The 20,261-nt window shown below is 40.4% G+C and overlaps 2 protein-coding genes across 2 annotated transcripts in view; one reads left to right on the top strand and one right to left on the bottom strand.

Annotated features, from left to right (window-relative positions):
- Nucleotides 1-202: 202 nt before the first annotated feature.
- On the top strand, nucleotides 203-3,062 carry CHRAC1 (chromatin accessibility complex subunit 1). Its single transcript, XM_050891894.1, has 3 exons — nucleotides 203-337; nucleotides 1,000-1,126; nucleotides 2,097-3,062. Exons 1-3 carry the CDS (start codon nucleotides 203-205, stop codon nucleotides 2,240-2,242), a joined length of 408 nt encoding a protein of 135 aa, XP_050747851.1. The 3' UTR covers nucleotides 2,243-3,062.
- Nucleotides 3,063-16,943: 13,881 nt separating this feature from the next.
- The window catches only part of AGO2 (argonaute RISC catalytic component 2), a 56,638-nt gene continuing 53,320 nt past the window's right edge, over nucleotides 16,944-20,261 (bottom strand). The window contains exon 19 of the mRNA XM_050890663.1: nucleotides 16,944-20,011. Coding sequence (XP_050746620.1) covers nucleotides 19,903-20,011 — 109 coding nt within the window. The 3' untranslated portion in view covers nucleotides 16,944-19,902. The remainder of the gene's footprint in view (nucleotides 20,012-20,261) is intronic.

Genomic DNA, 20,261 nt, shown 5'->3' with positions numbered 1-20,261 from the left:
GCGGGACTTGTAGTTCTCCCGGCGAACAGGCGAGGAGCGCGCGGCTTTATGGGAGTTGTAGTCCCGCCGCCGCGGGCCGCCGGCAGCGCGCGGGGTCCCCGTGGCGGCCGGAGACTACAGCTCCCAGCGGGCCGTGCCGCGGCGGCCGCCCATTTCTCGCCGGGTTGGGGGTGAAGGGCTGGAGCAGGTCGGGGGGGGAAAGATGGCGGCGAGGTTGAGCGGCGGCGAGAACCGGCTGGTGTCGCTGCCCCTGTCGCGTATCCGCGTGATCATGAAGAGCTCGCCGGAGGTCTCCAGCATCAACCAGGACGCGCTGTTCCTCACCGCCAAAGCCACGGTACCGGCTCCCTCTTCCCTTCCCTCTCGGCCGATCCCGCTCCTTCCCCCGCTGTGCTGGGCCTGTGCCTCCCTGAGGTACCGCTGCCTCCGGGCTGGGCTCTCACCGCTGCTGGGGCACCCCGGCCGCAGCCGCCCTGTGTCAGTGCCGACCTCGTCCCCAGCGAGCGACTCTCACCGCACCTCTCTTCCCCTCCTCCCTGTGTCTGTCACTCGGCGGCCATGAAGCATCACGTTTCAGGCTCCCGCTGTGCAAAAGGGGCTTTAGGCGGCGTCCCGTCCAGCTGAGCTCCCAGACGCTGTGAGCGATGCGGGAGGTTCTTATTTCCACCACTGTCAATTAGTATAAATTAGCCCGTGTGGAGATGATACCCTGCCTCTTTCTGATCCCAAGCGTCATTTGCTGGGCTGTGGAAAGTGTTGAAGAGCAGCACAAATTAAGTTATGTACCAGAACCCAAGCCTGCAGTCAGTGCTCCGAGGAGATGCAACCATATCCTGACCTTAAGCTTTTCTGAAATCAGTGAGTCTCTGCACAGAGTGCCCAGTATATGTACAGTTAAATATGGTGCTTGTGCCTTTAAATAGGGATTAAAGAAAACTGCTGCCAACTATTATATGTGAATTCATAGTTTGACTATTTGCTTTTGTTTTAATTTTTTAGGAGCTTTTTGTTCAGTATTTGGCTACGTACTCCTACAAACATGGTAGAGGCAAGGAGAAGAACGCTCTAACTTACAGTGACCTGTCTCATACTGCAGAAGAGTGTGAGACCTTTCAGTTCCTTGCAGGTATCTATAGCATGATGGTAAACCCAGTACGTAATTTGGAAAATGAAATCTTGCTCTTATTGAATCATTTTGTGAGGACACAATTCTCCTAGTGGTCATTAATCTCCTGTATAACATTCAACTGGAACTCATAAACTGTATCACTGAAAACATTTCGTTGGGAATAGGGATTTTTCTGGTGCTTCAAAATTATACAAGGCTAATTAGTTCTCAGCATATGCCTTAAGCATTTCTTAAATTCCAGCAACTCCATCTGAAAGCTTTCAGCCTATAAAACAAGATCACTGCACATCTTTATGTGAGAAGTTATGTGGCCTCAAAATTACACATTTAAATCTGTATGTCTTGTTTCTCAAAAAGTGATTCATTATATGGTTCTTCTCTCCTTTTATATGTATATGTACACACACGTGTGCGTGTGCACACACTTTTTACTGATACTTGGATTTTTGTTGTAATGCTTAGCTCAAGGATATGAGTCGAGAATAAGTTACTCCTAGCGCAGTCTTTCTCTGCGTTCCCCATGGACATACTTTCAGAGCACGCAGTTCTGCTTTGTCTCAGGTCCATCATTATTGCCCTGAACAAGTATCTTACCTTAATGCAGAAAACCCATTTCCGCAGGACGTAAATGGGATAGCTGGCTTGTTGAATCTGTCTAAGGCAGTTGAGTAGTTGAGCACTCTGTTTTACATCAAATAAATAATGTACGTGAGCAGAGAGTAAAGACAGTTGCCAGTAATCAGTCGTAAAATATATTCCTTATCTTTGGTTACTTGTACCATAAGTGGGTAATTCCCTCTTACAGCTGTATAGGTCAGACTGACTTATCTGGTTATTCACTTAAATAATAGTGGTTTTAGCAAAGCCTCTTTTTGACTTCATTTCATTAGCGGTATGGATGCAACAGTATTAATGAGGCAATATAAGTATTCAAACTGACTATAAAAGAAACGATTCTACCTTCCAGATATCTTGCCAAAGAAGATCCTAGCTAGCAAATATCTAAAAATGCTTGAAAAAGAGAAGCGAGATGGAGAAGTGGGGGAAGATGATGAAGAGGATGAGGAGGAAGAGGATGAGGACGAAGCTGTTGATGAAGATGTTGGATCTTAAGGCCAACAGAGAATTGCTTCATAGTTGATCCATTTTCTGTTTTATAAAGGATGTTATTTTTGTGACTGAGAATCCAGATGCTGGATATATTTATATACTGAGCCATCTGCTTTTGCTTTGTTTAAGAAGTTTAGAAATTGAACTTTATACTTGTTGAAGAATGGAATTCTTCCCTCAGCAACATGGCGGGGTAAGAAGAGCTAATGTAAATCTGACAGCAGAACTTGCTCAGATCATTTAAAATGAGTTCTTCAGACAATCATTATCCAAATTTAAAATTTCTTACAGGCAGCTTTCAGTCCAAAAGCTCTTTTGCCCTCTGACTAGAAGGGAGTCCTTCCCCAGTTTGTGTTTCTCCTCAGAGCGGAAGATGAGGTGAGGGGAGGTGTTTTACACAGTGTCTACTATCCTTAGCCTTCTCCCCCTTGGGGAGCCAATAACCGATCAAACCCTCCCTCAGTTTTCTGGAGCAGCGCCAAGGCTTTAGCAGCGGACCAAGCCCATTAAAAAAGCCTTCTGTAAAAACACCGACTTCTGTAACGCAGCCTAAATAGCCGTGTCGGCACAGAAACGGGGTAGAGGATGAGATCCAGTCCAAGAGCTAATGTGGTTCTGCAGCTGTGGTAGTAAAAAGTACATGTGTTAGATAATGATGTAAATACGTACGTCTAGAACCCTTTTCTCTAATGAACTCTACTTCTGCAGTTTGTCCATGGTGTTCTACCAAAATGCACACTGAAGTCTATTAGGTGTGGGTTGTTGAGAATGAGCAACCCTTTTACCGTTCGAGTGATAGGGCCGGATTTTTCATTTGTTTTTGGCTGGGGGGGGGGGGAGGTTTACTATAGAAATGGTAACCGTCCTGTGTAGAACTTTTCTATGCAACTTTTTAAAATAAATGTTTTGTATGAAAAGTGACAATTGATGCAGAGACTTTCTGTAGTTCTTTCCAGCTTCAGTCACGTACATGATCAGCGTACAAGCCTAGCGTGCTCACTGTTCATCCTTCCAGGAAGGAAGGGGAGACAAAAGGCTAAGCGATGCTTTGAATAGTCTCTGTCGGCAATACTAACTTGATCTAGTCTGCTTTGGGAGTCTTAGCTGCGTCAACCAGCAGTCTCTGCTGATACACAACTAACGCTTGCACAGTGTCATGGTCAGTCAGAGTGAGAGAGAAGTGATCAAGATCTCTCCCTGGGTGTGAAGAATGCCCCAAGTAAGCATGGGAACGTTACCAAGGAACAAAACCTCCCACTCCAAAAAGCTGGGCAGCAACCTCCCCTAAATCAGTCAGGAAAGGGAGATGTCTCAAGCAACATCCTAATTTGGATGGCATGGTAAAGAGTTACCAGGAAACTCTATCCTCCCTGTCAGGATACTACTAACAGCTTCTCTTAGGTTGAAGGCACAAACACACTAAACTGCTCTTAAAACACAAGGCAGAAAGCTCTAGCAGCTCCATAATCCGGCATGCTCCAGATTTGTTCTAAGAAAGCGAAGATGGGGGTTGGGCAGGTAAGATCAGAGACTGGCAGAGGAGTAAAGCTACTGAGCCGCACAAGAAATGCTCTTCGTATTTTAAAAGATCAAAGTATGTTGCACTATAATAAACTTTCCCAAAGTTACCATAAACCAAAATCGTATCAGGAACGCTGCAGCGAGTGCTAAGTGATACTTTATCCCTGGAGAAATCCCCAAGTGGATATGCAGAACTACACTATCATTGAAAGGGTTGTTTTGCCTTTTTTAAAATATTATTATTAAAAGCGCGTGGAGATCTGTGGGAAGCTGAGGGCTGAATGCTGTCTCTTTGGGGGAAGGGGGTTGCCTGCAGTAGCGTACGTAGATTGTGTGAGCTGCTCCCTCCTTGGAGCAAGGAGGCTGACACAGCCTCTTCCTACACCCAAAGGAGGAACAGGGAAGTCCGTGACGCCAAGGACAACCTTCCTTCGGGTACTGGAAAGCTGTGATCGAGTCCCTGTCTATCCATATCTAGTATGGAAAACTTCACTATAAATGGCTAAATCTCGACAAAACTACAGGCATCCCAAACGGGGGGTTGTCGTGGAAAGCGGCCATCTTGGCTTACGAGACACATTGCTTTTTCGAGTTTTCAAAGTTTGCAGTTGCTGAAGGTTCCTGCGCTGCAGGGAAGCCAGCGGCGAGGCAGGAAGCCAGTGGTAGTACTAGGGGTATCTTGGCCTGTTTAAGGTGTTCAGGGACTTTAGACAGTGGAACACAGGCCAGGGGACGCTTTCCAGGATGAATCTATTATTATATACATGTTTCTATTTTTTTTCCCCCTACAATACTAGCTTGTGAGATCCTCCCCCCCCCAGCCAAGGCTGCTCAAAGGAGATGAAGCTTCCCAAGCTTGCAAAAATGGCAAAAGAACTGTGGTTACTAAGTATAAATTACCATGTTTCATTCCTCTTCGAAGTTTCTTGTGGGATGATGAACATACTCTGTCAATTAGTGAGGCCACAAGAACTTGAACACCCTTCTGGATTCATTCAGCCAGAATCCTCCATGGGGACTTCAGACCTGCCAAAATTCGCCACAGCCATCTCCAAGGCCTTGCATCTGCCAAAGCTTGTTGCCATCAAAACCAGTAAGTGGTATTTGTTTTCCCCAAGAGCTTGACACAGAGCAAAACCACGTCCAATTCAAAGTAGTATTTCAAAAACAAGGGAAAAAAAATAAAGCTCTGCCTGAAATAGAAGGGACGGCTGTGACTTTGTTTTGTATTACTGAGTAAAACTAATCTGTGTTTGCAGGGTTGGGCTCCCAAGAGGAGCTCCTCAGCACACTCGCAATTCTTTTCGATAGCCCCCTTCACTTGATGCTTTATAGTAAACACCAAGCGCGTGCTTCTTTTCTATTTAAAAATCTGTCCTGGTTTCGGCTGGGACAGAGTTAACTTTCTTTTTAGTAGCTGGTACAGCGCTGTGTTTTGGATTTAGTGTGAGAATGATGTTGATAACACTCTGATGTTTTAGCTGTTGCTAAGTAGCGCTTATCTTCAGCCAAGGACTTTTCAGGTTCCCATGCTCTGCCAGCAAGCAGGTGTGCAAGGAGCTGGGAGGGAGCAGAGCCGGGGCAGCTGACCTGAACTAGCCAAAGGGGTATTCCATACCATGGAACATCATGCCCAGTATATAAACAGGGGGGAGTTGGCCGGGCAGCGTGGATCGCAGCTCGGGAACTAACTGGGCATCGGTCAGCAGGTGGTGAGCAATTGCATTGTGCATCGCTAGTGGGGTTTTTTTGGTTTTTTTTTTTTTTCCCCCCTTCCTCCCCCTCCTTTTTTGTTATATTCCTTTTCATTACTATTACATTTCATTATTACTATTGTTAGTATTATATTTTACTTTAGTTATTAAACTGTTCTTATCTCAACCCCCGAGTTTTACCTTTTTTTTCCCCTCTTTCCTCCTCCTCACCCCACTGGGAGGGGGAAGGGGGAGGCGGCTGCATGATGCTGAGTTGCTGGCTGGGGTTAAACCACGACAAAATCGTTCGCTGTAAGTATTCACTCGGAAAGCAACAAAAGGTAGGATTTCAGGCAAGTGGTTTCCAAAATGCTGACCTTCCATAAATAATTTCAGGATTATAACTTGTAAGACACTCAGTTAAAAGCAGCACATGGTGCCTCTGGAAATCTGGGCACAGAGCAGGTGAGCACCCACAGAAACATCTGAAATGCAGTGTAATAATACCCTAATAGTACCCTAAGCGGTGTAATATAAGTGAGGGTGATGGGACTAGGAGAACCTTTTGGCTCTCGGGCAACAGCGATCTTCTCTTGTCACAAAAAAAGCCTCTAGACCAGCACATTTACATTTGGATTACGATTTGACAGAGCAGAATTTGGTACAGCATAAGGATCTCTGCTCCAGTACAATCTCCGATCCGCCACTGGGGCTTTTAACAGCTGTTTCTGAGCTACAAACTGAAGCGATCAATAATTTTTGATTCGATTCTGACCTCTGGCAGCAAGAAAAACACAGCACCAATGCTGCAAAATAACTGCTATTTGCATAGCACACAGGGACCTTTTACCCACGTCCTGGGATTTCTCTATTTAGTGGCATTCAACAGCTCCCCACTCGTGAGATGTCCTCCCACTGCTCCTCTTTACTCGTCATGGAAAGTTATTTAGGCCACGAATACGTCCCGCTGCGTGCTCACGGAAGAAACAGTCTCACAGTGCACAAGTAACTGCAGAAAATGGCCGAATTAAATAAAAAGACATCGAACAGAAACTTGGAAAGATGAGGAATTTTATTTTATTGACATACTATGAGGCAAAACAAAATTGACACCATACAAAATAACATTTTATAAAATATCATTCACATCATTATTTTGTCAGGAATTACAGCATTCTGAGCTTGTTACAAGTCTTATGTTTTGAGGTGAAAAACACTATGCTAAATCTTTAGTATTAGTTGTATATATACAGTAAGAAACCAAAACAGAAACTGTTAGGTTTTTTCATGAGTTTATTGCAAAAGTAGTGCAAACTATTTTACCTTGCAAGCTGTAAAACAAACTTGGAAAAGGACCCACCTAAGCTTAAAAACATGACAATAAATGCTCAATTTCACAGCCTTTGAAGCTTCCTTCAACAGTTCTCAACAAAGAAATTCCCCATCTCTGCACATTTTTAGGTTTTTACTGACTCGGAAACGAAGAAGTAGACAACGCACCCACACTAGCAAGCGGCCAGAGCGCAGGACGGATCCTGCTCTGACACGGGGCGCAACTCTTACCAAAGCCGGCATTCGGGCAATTCGGCGCACAGCGTGGCCGAGCCCATGTCCCGCCCCTTCTCCATCACCCCCAAAACATCGACCAACAGGGCAAGTTTGGTCAGTTTGGTTTTCCTCCGCTAATAAGCTGCCCCTCTCCACACTCGTATTTGAGAAAAGAGTCAAGAAAGCAGTACGAGCAAAAAAAAAAAAAAAAAAAAAAAAGAAAAAAAATTAAGAATTAGGAACATGTATTGTCTGTTTTAGAAATATAGTATCCTTTTCCTGAAGTCTATGTAAAGTGTATTTCCTCGTGATCCCCCTCCCCCTTGCGTACACGATGCAGGGCAAATCCCATCCCGAACTACTGCGTGAAACCAAGGAAGGATACTACATTCTATGAGATCAATAGAAAACAACGGTCTAAAATGCTACCAGGGTCCCCCAAAGCAAAACAGGTAACTAGTAATCTACTAAAAAAAAAAAATATATATATAAAAGCAAACAAATGCTACATGAAAAATGTTAAAGGAACAAAATGCAGCATATTCAGGCTCTTTTTTTTTTTCTTGAGGTACCTATATAAATATTACCTTCTGCCCAAAGTACTATTTGTTCTGTTAAAAAACTAAAGTCCTTATCATGAGCCAATTGCAGGGCATACATTATTATTGAGAAAGTGCAACCATGCTGATAATTTATATGCAGCATATTAAAGGATGATTAGGCTTTAGAAAATATAGCTTAAGTATAGACCTGATGGAGCAGTTTTATAAAAACATTTAACAGAGGCATTTTCCTTTTGTTCGAGTCTCTCTGCAGCAGAAAGCCTTAGGAAACAGCTTTGAAGTCCTGCCACGATGGAATGTCAGCACTTTTACAATTCCATATATAGATTTTTCTTTAATATTTAAACTAAATACAATTTTACAGAAAAGAGTCCCCCTCTGTCTTAGGTACTGGTAAAAAGTCAAATTTTTTTTTTTTTAAACTTCAAAAAATGATAGCATATCACAACTTAAATTTTTCCAAAAAGTAATAATTGTTAAGTAAAAAAGGTTCACATAGTAGAAAAACTTACACATAGTTGTAAACTGTTACATACAAAACTGTGGTAAAGTCACTGACATGTTATTCCCTTACCCTTACACATGTATCCCTTCATTTTATATATATATACATGCACACACACATACACACGCAAAATGTTGTGTACTATATGTGTGTGTATATATGCATATATATAGATAGATACACACAGAGATGTATATATCTAGAGTCAGGATTATGTATTTCAAAAACTTCTTTATTGGGTATTTCTCTTTGCCTAGGTCTGCTGTGATACTGTACATTTTATGACCTGATACACCGAAAAATATTTTAAAATCTGCTAAAACTATGTTTTGTGGCTTTTTTTTTTTTTTTTTACTTTGCGGTTAAAATTCATTTGCTGTTTTTAATTAAGAATATGACTTTTGATTGTTATGCACTGGGAAAAAACACAAAGGCACAAAGAATAAAACTCAAATACAATATTGTTGTCTCTGAACAATAAACCTAGAGGTTTTGGTTCGCAGAATGCCGCCTCCGAAGAGGTCAGTCACCACACGCAGTTTGGTCGCTTTTGCCAATCTCATCGACAATTTGAGTAAATAGCACCCAACTGTTTAAATGAGGTAGATCCAAATCGAAAAAAAGAAAGCTGGGTCCCCAACACTTTATTTACCTCTATTTAAAATGTTTTAAGGATTACACGTCAGTCGTAAGAAGTGGAAGCGATGGCACTATCTGAAGCAAGCACAGAACTCAAGAACAGCTTTTTTCGATGTAAATTTGAGTGTTAAATCACAATCCTCCTTCAGGCAGAGATTTCCTAGCAGGGGGAGGGAGCAGAATACGTTCAACGAGGAAAAAAAAAAAAAAAAAAACAAGCTGAGATTTGAGAAAGCCTGTTTTCGGTAAACTGCCAGAGAAATGCCCGAGAGCCCAGTTTCTGTAGAGCAACAGTGACAGCCAGTGCCTAAAGAGGTCAGTCACAGTATGCAGATCCACAAGTGTCCCTTTATTTCTCAGGTGAGAAGACGTCCTTTACTACCAGTTGAGCTTTTTAGGAACATCCTACTCTCGTTCAACAGTATTTTTGCATACTCTGAGAAAAATCTGACAAATTTATCATTTTGTTAAGGCTTAATTTAAAGTGGCGTCGCCACACAGCATCATGCAAATGTTAAACTACTTTAGCAAGATACATACAATGTATTTAAACTAAGCACACCTACATGAAACCTCATGGTTTGAGCAACGTAAAGCGACACTTACAATCTATGTAGTAAATTCTACAATGCCTTTGATGCATTTAAAAGTCAGTCGAGGGTATTTCTGTGTCTGCTTTTTGTATTACAAGTGCTACTCTTACCCAAACAGCACTACCTCATTTATATATTGCAAGCACAAGACATTTTAATACAGATGGAACACACAAACAAACTACTCAACATACATTTAGTACCACTTGAAATGAGGCCCTTAACATCTTTTTTTTTTTCTTTCAAAAAAATAGCAAACTTTAAATGGTCATAAAAACATTTTGATTCAAGGGAACATTTACAATATGAAATTTCTAAATTGGTTTTTGGTTCTTTTTCAGTTATTTTATAAAAATAAGAAAATTGACAACTATTAAACGACAGATTAAAACCTTAACAGATGTCAGTTAAATCTGCAATGTACCAAAATTAAGAAGGAAAAACCAAAAAAAAAGGATTTAATCAATACATTCTGTTTTCCATCTCACCCTCCCGAGATCAGGTTAACCACTTTGCTGCACAGAAATCTGGGACTGGATCTTTACTTACAAACTGCCCTAAATGTTGAGATTTTTGTGATTATACAAACTAACAAAGTACTGTGGAAGCCAGTGAAATTGTGCTTATTATTTCCAGCAAAATACTGCCTTTATATCTTTTATAAACAGTCCTCCTTTCCTTTCACTAACATATGTGTGTGCATGCACACACACACATATATGGATATACACACACGTACATATATATAAAATCTACTAAGCTTTATCAACAAATTACAGAAAACAAGTGGTAACACTCTTCAGGATAGCACGTAACTTTGCCAGATATACTTCCTCATCGCACCTAATTTAAAATTTGATTTTCCAAGATACATAATTCTGAAACTTACTCCTTAATGGGTTTTTTTTGTTTGGGTTTTTTTTTCCCTTTTCTTTTTTTTCTTCCTCCCCTGAACAAATGCCTTCTCAAGAGGCCTACTGGTAATTATTCCTTAAGTAAACTTTGTTAAGGAAAAGCACATAGTATCTAACCCTTCCCCCCCATGTACTCAAATTATTTCTACTGCCCAAAACCAGGTAATAAAGAACTGGAAAAATGCAACAATCTCTTAGTGGGAGACACTCTGGGGATTCAACATTGACAGACAACTGAAGATCAGTTAAAGATTCAAGTCGATCAGGCAATTAGATACATGTTATTTACTTCAAAATAAAATTACAAAGTTGTCACTCGTAAATGAGATGAGCAATTTAAGGGCTCAGTCTTGTTAAGTTCCATGAGAAAACATAACAGGAACAACAAAATTAGAGTCGCTATACCTTTTTTTTTTTTAATAGCACAGAAACAGCGGGATCTGAGCATCTCACAGTTGATGCCGAATTAACTTTGGTGAAATCTAGAAACAAACTTCTGTGTATGGTATGTTATGGTGATACATGATGGGCACGATCCTACCCACAGCACATGATCAAGCGTCCACTGAACGGCTGAGATTTTGGGGTGCCCATACAGCACAGACCAGATCTGCTTTGAGTCAAGTACATGGCAAGCAAAAATGTGCAATTTTACATATACTGGCATGAGTGAAGCTTCCTCTCTTCACGGATTTAAAAACAGGAAAAGCTGATAAATACAGAATAGTGTCCGCATTAAATGTGGGGTTTTTTTCTGACAGGAAATCTAACCTAACAAAGCAAATACAAAGAGCACCAGCCAGGGGATTAGAAACTCCCAAGCTTGCTGCCGACCTTTTCACAATTCATGCTTGCCAAGCACACTCAAAAAACCCCATAAAAATGGCCAGAAAAGTTGAAATTCATATTTCAGGGACAACTCCTAGGCTTGCCCAGGTTAGCCAATATCTGTAATCCCTGCTGCTGATAAGACAGTAGTTATTCCAGCAGGTATTTTAGTTGTGCTTAGAGACGGAGCCAGGGGGAGAAAAACCAGCAAAACTAAAGCAGACCAGTACAACAGCACATCCAAAGTGAGGGGGGGAAAAATGAGAACTAAGCTGTGTACTCATAATAGCCATGTAAAAATGAATATGTGCTTTAATACAGATTTATAATGCAAATACTAGGCTCTTAAACACAACATAGGTAGGTAGGTTGGTTGAAGAGCAGCCACAGGTAGTTTTAAGATGCATCTGCTGAGGCAGTCCATGGACAAATTTAAAGCAATTACTCTTTTGAGGACATTTAGATGGGAGGAAGGGAGTAGCGAGCTTTCATCTTGTGCTGTGGGTCCACTTTCTTAGCACTGCCACATGCAAAACTCCCAAGACTAGCTCTCGCCAACCTCTCACACCTCCAAAATCAGCCAACAGCCCTGTCCTTGCTCCAACCAACTCCAAATCCCTCTGATACAGAGGGCTGAAACCAGAAGTCAGCTTGAGGGAACTGCCTACCGATAGTCCCCTTTTGGGGAAGGGGCTGACGGACGTGTGGGGGATCTGCAAGGGGCTGTGCCACAGCTCTGACTGCACTCAGGGGCCCCTCGCAGGGAAGCAAGAAGGAAAAGCAAGAGAATACTATTTAACTGTCACCTTAACAAGTGCTTAATTAGCAGTTTTGCAAGAAAATGTTTCCCCTCGCCTCCTTATCTCATTTCCATAAGGGATGGGGTAGCTGGCATAGCACAGATGGCATTTCTCTTCCATGTAGGCATGACAAGCACCTAGCACAGGACTCTTTCCTCGCTTAAACTTCCAATGCTCCTTTGGGTTTGCAGACCTAGTCTACAAAGCACACAATGTTATTCTTGTCATTTTGCAAGTATATGCTCACAGAGAAGTGTGTTCAGCACGCCTGCACAGTGAAACCCCTTCCAGGCCACAGCAACGTCAATAGTGTCTATGGATCCGTAATACAAGATGTAGTGAAATACTTTCTGAAAAGCAGCCATTTATCCTAGAGCAAAACCCTATACTTCATGCTTTTGGGGGGAGTTTTGTTAAATTATAACTGAGAACGGAACAAAAATTTTCAGGATTTTACCCCGTTCAGTTATTAGTGAGTTTAGTTATTCAGTCACTCGCCATTGCTCAACAAGAATTGGCTTCCAGAAAGTCAGAACCTCAGCAATCCTCTCTGCCATCCATAAGCTTCATTAGTGTCTACGTCCAAAGATTAAGATAATGAAATTGCAGGTAGCATATAATCCCAGCAAACTTGCTTCTGAGATACCAACATCCATAGCATAAAGCCCACTTACTTTTAAATTAAAAAAAAAAAAAAACCACAAAACCAAAAACAAGCTATAACACTGCTATGAAACCACACCAGCGCGTTGTGCTTAAACAGGTAGTATTTCTGTCAGCAGAGTGGTTAATTATAAAATAAGGAAGCTTGTTTGGATTCATTGTAAACAAAATATGATGTATTAACACAGTTTTCTACAGTTTCATTTCAGGTCATTTAAAGCACCTTTAGACTGCATGCACTTATTTCAAGGTTGGGTTACGGCCAAGGCTTTGCACATAACTGACACTAAATATTCACAATATGAACATACTCAAGTCTGGGGTTGTTTTTTGGTGTTTTGTTTTGTTTTCCCCATTTTAAAGTTTATCGTGATCTGAGCAGGGAATATAGTATTTTCACTGTTACAGTCTCATGTCAACTTCTCTACAAAATACCTTACAAAAATATTCCAATACTTAATTTCTGCCTCTGATTCAAAATATATTTCAAGCACCTTCATGTCATTTTCAGCAAAAGCATGACATTTTTCAGCAAACACCTAAAGTACGAAAGCATTTTTCATTTGGAAACAACAGTATACAAACTCAGCGAGTGAAGGGACAGGTTATAGAGGGAGTCGCTGCTATCGAGTGACCCTGCACAAAAGCAAATGTGCCAGATGTGCCATTTGCCTCGCCATTTCTGATACCTTCTTAATACCTTGCATCAACGCAAGCCACATCTACGCCTTAGGAAGACAGAAGGAGCGACGAGCAGCCGTCCAAGATCACAGTATGGCACCGCTAGTTCTCCAGCAAGAAACAAAACGGTAAAAATACAGTTCGTTTGGGAGCATTTTGGCTGCTTAGTAGTAGGTTCACTTTAAAAATTAATTCATCTGTGGAGGAACACAGGAGGTAGCCTTTAACTGCATCTGCTTGCTAACTAAAGAGTATTACAAAACCACCTTTTGTAGTGATTTGGCCAAGCCATTACATTCATATTAACACTTCAGGCAAAGAAACAACACAGAAAGATCAACTGAAACACACTAAATGAGATAAAACAGATTACGTGCCACACCAAGCACACCTCCCGCCCCCCCCCCCCCCCCAAATATCCTTCGGATTAAAACCATCTTGGAGGAATGCATCTTTCCAGTCATTAACCCTCAGAAACAGGAGGCAAAACTTGCTGTTTCGCATCCTAACGCTAGACGACAGGGCTGGAGTTTGGGTCTCTCCTGTCCCTGAGGGTTACAGAAGCAAAAGGCAATTACTGATGGATAAGGGATCGATGGCTTTCTCATGCGGGCAATCAGAGAGGCAACACTATTTTTTAGTTCAGAGCACAAAAACATCTACTGCACCTGACAATCCCACACCTGTGGAGGGACAGAGAGCAAGACATTTTACCTTGGATCCCAAATCCCTATTATTCCACTAATTCTGCCACACAGACAGGTTCTTCTTCATGTGACACAAGAATCAGATGCTGGAAGAACCAAGAAAAACGTGTGACAGCTACAGTTGATAGTCTGGATATTACGTTAATGCTATTAGTCATCTAACAGTGATATCAAAGATTGGCATTTGAACGTTGTACAGACAACAAGCACACTGGTAGCTTAAAAACCTGTCTTTGTATCTTTACGGTGTGAGAGAAATGTGCATAGAGGAGAGAAGGAAGAAATATTTTATAAATACAGATGAACCCTAAATATTTCCACTGTAATAAAGCAACTGTGCCCTTGGATTCATACCATAATGCAAACAGAAAGTATAACAACGTTTAAAACCAAAGCTCATTTCTCAATACTGTAAAATATGGCAGTATTCCTAAAAATATAAGAACAAGGAATGGTATCCACAGCATTTCAGTATTTGCTATACATAGCACTATTTACAGTATTTTCAAACAGCTACAGCAGATGCAAAAAGAAGTCTTACAGTAAAAAGGGAGTTTAAAAAAAAAAATCAGTGCAATTACCTTCTACTTGAAGTTTTCCTTAGAAAAGACTGTATGTATGCATCAAGAAGCATGTTACCAAATGTAATAGAAAAGTAAAAAAATGTACTGCCCTGCATTAGAAATTGAGAAAGCCACACTGGCAGGACAAATACACAAAAAGAGATGCTACTGTAGGAGAAGAGTATTAAAAAAAATAGGAAAAAAATGTGATCTTATTACACTGGTAGCGAGTGTGAAAAAATACTGAGTGAGAATTTTTTTTTTACATTCCTTTATTTAATGTGTAAAAGATCTTGTAAAGAAAAAAGTCCCTTATGGGTTATTTATGCCACCAGAGATGCTTAGTGGATTACATCAAGAGGCAAGTATGTTCATCTAAATCTCCAAAGGACGCAGTCCTGCATTTCTAGTACTTGTAGTCTTGAATAAGCATGACCTGCAGAACCAACCTGTTCTCACTGCAAAATATCAACATTCTTCCTCAAAAAGAAACAATCTGCATGTACACTAAAAAACCTAGAACAATCCACAAAATTTGGCTGGGGGGGTGTTAAAGCAGACCTTCCTCCTATCCTTGCTCTCAGTTACATTTCAGAGATTCACTGGCATGAGAAAGATGGGGCTTTCTACAGGCGAGACTCACGTGACCACTGTATTTGAGGAATCTACTGCTGCAGTAAAGAAAACAGCATTGGCAGCAGTGCGCAAAGCCCTCCAGATCACCATCTTCTATTTAACAGAAAGTCTTTGTACACTTAGATAAAAGATTCAGAAGCATCTTAACTCGACTAGAAACGTCAATCTTTTCAGAAAGTAACCTGGGCATGCAAAAACCTAAACCCCCATACCTACCCTTCAAAAGTTTAAATTTAAAATCCTTGTGGAAATATTATGTCTTGTCTTAGTTATAAAAATGATTCACTAACATGCGAACAAGACATGTTCAAAGTGGACAAAGGCTGCAGGAGTTATTGATAGTGTCAGAATTAAAGCTAAACCTTCGTAACCTTTTTGCTTTTACAATCAGGGAACATTGCCTGGGGGCCTGGATGAAGATCAGAAGTATTTATTATGGATTTCTTGTTTTAAGCATAAGTTTCCTGTAAATTTTCCACGCTGGTTCCAGCGGATTAAGACACACCACCTTTCCCTAACAACTGGGGTAAACAACAAACTCACTCAAAACCTGACAGATCTAGAAACAAGGAAATTAATATGCCAAAGCTTCTGTAACATGGAAGATCATTGATTGTAATTCAGCAAGCCAAATGCGGTTGCTGAAATAGTCTAACCCAAACCAAGCCAAAATAAGTTGTTCTAATAAAAACAAGTGATCTCACTCTGTATATCAGTGCATATATACAAACTAAAAATGTTAAGATTGCATAGGGCTGTCTTGAATGCCAAACTCATATAAGGCAGAGACAAATCCACCTACTTCCAACATTTCACAACCGGACATTTCCTCCTAAGGATCGACTCAGCTGTTTCCTGGGTGCTAGAAGAGGTGGAGCAGACACGTTATTCTATTCAGCCACTGGAGCAGAAATTTCCAAAACCAAGCAAACTTAATTATTGCATTATATTTTGTATATTTTTAAAAAAAAAAAAGATAACTTAAGTATTTTACGTTTGTTGATACTATTTTTCACCTCCCAACAGGAGCATTTCGCACTTGCTGCTGCTGGTTTTTGGGGGGTTGCCACAGAACCACGTGCTTCGCAAGGGCTCTCTGGAGATGTCTGGTCCAGCCCCATGCCCAAAGCAGGTCCAGCAAGCCGAGACTGCGCGGGGACCTGTCCAGCCAAGTTTGAGCCTCTCTGAGGACAGAGATTCTACAACCAGTTTCAATCTTTGAATATTTTTGTTTCAATAGTGTTACTATTTCCATAAAAAATACTCAGAGAAAACTAATCCATAGCAGGCAACTCATGAATATCTGTTCGTCTCTCAAGCACACTCTTTTAAAACAAAAGAAATACTGCAGTACTGGCAGTGGTCAGTTTGTCCATCACATCGCTCATGCCTGCAATGGGAATAAGATATTTTTGTCACCGGGATGCAATTACTATCAGTTTTCAGACTGCTAAGCACCAGGACCGCCAGCACCGATGGCTGAATTCAAAAGCAAAAGGTCATTGCCAGGAACATAACGGAGAGCAAGAGGAAGGCAAGGGATGAGGTCCTGCCCAGTGCTCTTTTGCAACGGGAGTCACGCAACTCCTTTGCGTGGGCTGAAAAAAAAAAAAAAAAAACAACCTGCCAGAGGGTAACGCACATTTGGTTATTGCTGACCTGAGCTGCATAGTGACTTAGTGGTTATAACTGTTAACCTCAGCTGTGACTTCAACAGGAGGAATGTGTGAGATAGAGCCATCTTCAGCTTTGTGTTTACCTGAGATATTGCTGTTCTTACAAGACACATGGGAGGTAAGGGGAAAAAAAAAAAAAAAAGAAAAAAAAGAGTAGGGTTTTAGGTGTTCATGGTGGGTTTTTTTGACAGGAGACATTTTTGAATGTGTAATTTATAGTAAAAATATTCCCAGAAAGATAGCTGCTGGACTTCTAGCACGCTGTACTTTTCAAAGTATATACTTAATATTTTTTTAGAAAAATGCTTTAAATTGTTTACTAATTCACCACTTGCAGGGGGTGGGAGGGGAGAAGAAAGGAGAGAGAATTAGCAGTATTAGAGGCTTAAAAAGATCTGTAAAAGGTAAAAATGTCCCTAGCCTGAAATGCATATAACCATCCCAAGTTCTTCATACTCAGGGAAGGAAAGCTACACAAAGTTTCTGTTCATTCCAAGAGGATACGCAGACAACAGCTACTCTCAGATGAAGGGTCTGCCTAATACTCCTCTTCCCACAAAAAGGAGCTGCAATGACTACTCCAGCCCAAAGAATACATCCTAAATAGGATGCAGTGAAGTCCCACAGTCTGCTTTAGAAAGAAGATCTGAGGTCAAGACAGATTCTGCCCTCCTCGCCCCATCTGGCCACCTGTATAAGTCATTTATTCCAGATCTTCACGGAGAGGAAAGAGGAGGATGAATTTCACATCCAAGAGGTCTCTGCATAACGAACAGCAAATAAACTAAATGGCGTCTTAAAATGGTTGATCTTTTTCCTATTTGTTAAGAATAATTCATATAAAAAATAATTCTTATATAAAACTCTGCCATACTAAAATCTTCACTGAAATATGAAACCTCTCAAGCAAATGCCCAGAGAAGTGCAACATACCCACCATGGAAAGGTTTTGCAGTTTAGCGCTACTTTAGGGGAGGTATGTACAACAACCTGGCTGGAACACAGAAAGATAGACAGTGCGACCTGGAATTTGCTTTCTGTTATACCAGCATAATTTAAAATCTGGATTTACATAACTATGACCAAGAAGAAAATCTGACCCAGAAGCCTAATCACCGAATTCGAATAATACAAATACAATTAAGCTATTAATAGGTTTTACATTGTTATTTCACCTAAACAACACTGACAACCAACACACTGCTACAAGGTGAAGATCTGAACTTGCACAAAGTTATGTACCTAAAAAACTCTTTATGCAGCAAAGGTTGGGCATTTTCTAGCTTATTCAACAGCAACCAGTTATAGTCTATCCGCTATATGGCACAGACCGCTGTATTGGTTAAAGCTACTTGTCCGTCCCAGTGGCTAGAGGTAAATGTATTCGAAACAGTGACTGAGCATCTGCTAAGAGAAAAGGGAAAAGACGAAGCAAAATGAATCAGTGGAAGAGAACGAAATTTTTAAAACCTGCCTCTTAGCATGTTATTTCAGTTATCCTATGAAAAAATAAACAGAATCAAGTCAGCATAAACAAGTTTCCTGGGCTTTTTCCATTTTCTCCTAAACCTCCTTGTGGCATCGTAATTAGTGCAATGGTTTACATATGTATTATGGTTTTTTATGAACCCAGTGTGCAAACTAACAGAAGCGTTTGGCTAATAATGATCAGTTTTAATTAATGCTTCTCCTAAGAGAATGGCAAAACTCTCACATTTACTATTGACCTTATGCATAATGAAGAGAGTTTCACCTCCCTTCATAAGTAAACTTCAGTTTCCTAAGATTTATCTACTGCATAGATTCTCTGGCTTATGTCTAAATTACAAACAGTGAGCCACTCTCCTCTATTAGAGCTCCTGCTTCACCAATATTCAACATATAAATAAAATACAATTGTTTTGTGCTTGAATGAACGTAGAATGTTGGTCTCATGTGCGTCTCTGAACTGCACAGGTAAAACCTGCTATGTTGTGTGCACGCTTAAAAAGCCTTTCTACAAATTACAAGCTATACAATATACACTGTATGAATCTCTGAACTCTCACAAAGTCAATTGCATATTTTTGCATTTGAATAGTAATGTCCCCACGATAAGGTTTTAAATTCTAAATCCAAAGCATTCTTGATATGTTAACACAAGTATAATGAGCACTCCTTAGTAAATAAAAATAAATAATAGCATCTAGTCTATCACATTAATACTGTGAAACATATATAAAATTTACATTAACTCAAACAACAGTGAAAAAGGATTGTACTGTATTTATCACCACAGACCCGTATTCTTTATAGACTTTGGAAAGTAAGTGTCACAGTCCTGTATGACAAATTCTAAAGTTAGCTGTCAGTATGATTTAAAAAAAATTCTTTAGAAATTTGTTTTTAAATGGCACATTTTCTTTTGCCAATCTAACTGGACCTATTAAAAGCTTAGGTACAAGTTCATTCTTTTTTAAAATTCTTCTTTAGTCTATGAAAAACATTTTCAAATGCAGCACAATAAAAAACATTCAAGAACAAGCTTCAGAAAATACATTTGCCCTTAGACACACAGAGAATAATCTTTTTAAGACAGTTGAAAACCAGAATTTTGTCACTCTCTTTCGAAAATAAAAATTTTGTAAATGCATCTAGAATAATCAAGGCTTCATAAATAGTCAAAAAATGCTTTGCTTTCCTTTGTATTAAAAGCTAATTCACAGCATTTTAGGCCATCAAACTTTAGTATGAATTAGATCTTTCCAAATTATTAAAAGCAATTCAATGAATAGCAAACTGAATGAGGAGTTTTGTGGGTTGGGTGGTTGGTTTTTTTTTTTTCCCCCCTAAGCCCTGAGATCACAGCTCTTGATTTAATTATAAAATATGGGTCTGTTTTATACCAAGCAGCTTAGAGATTTTTGGCAAACCACATTTTCAACAATAGTGGGGTTTGGTACAAGAATGCAGTTCATAATCAAGTCTGAAATTCTGGACGGAAGGCTTTCTTGCAAATGGGAAAGAAAAAAATTAAGATGCATCACTCATTGCTGGCTGTCACTGTAGCTTGGGCAACTGTTGGTCTAAGTGCAGCTGGTCTCATGTGAATCCAACTCTGTATTGTACTGAGTCGCTAAACATTAAAACATGTCAAGCAAAGTACATAGTGCGCAACGTGTCCTGATGAACTTGAACTGCTTTAGCAAGTGCTTGATGATCTCTGCCATTACTCTGACCGGAAGTGTGGCTTCCTTCAGCACTGAAAGAGAAGGGAGGTGGGGAAATAAAGAGGTTGGGGGGGCGGGGAAGAGAAACCCTATTTAATCTGCCTCTCCTTGCATATAATCTTTTCGTATCATTCATTTCTTCCGAACAGAACGGTCAAAAGTTAATTACCCTTAAAACACCACTGAAGTTCTGAAACAGGAAAAAGCACAGAAGCATACAGGAACATCTTCTGCTTTTTTTCACAATATAATTCAGTGGTAAGACCAAATTTACCCTCAGAC

The sequence above is a fragment of the Gymnogyps californianus genome, chromosome 2 (genome assembly GCF_018139145.2).
Source record: "Gymnogyps californianus isolate 813 chromosome 2, ASM1813914v2, whole genome shotgun sequence".
Classification (NCBI taxonomy): Eukaryota; Metazoa; Chordata; class Aves; order Accipitriformes; family Cathartidae; genus Gymnogyps; species Gymnogyps californianus.
The sequence above is the reverse complement of the archived record's forward strand: the minus strand, read 5'-3'. Positions and strand labels throughout refer to the sequence as shown.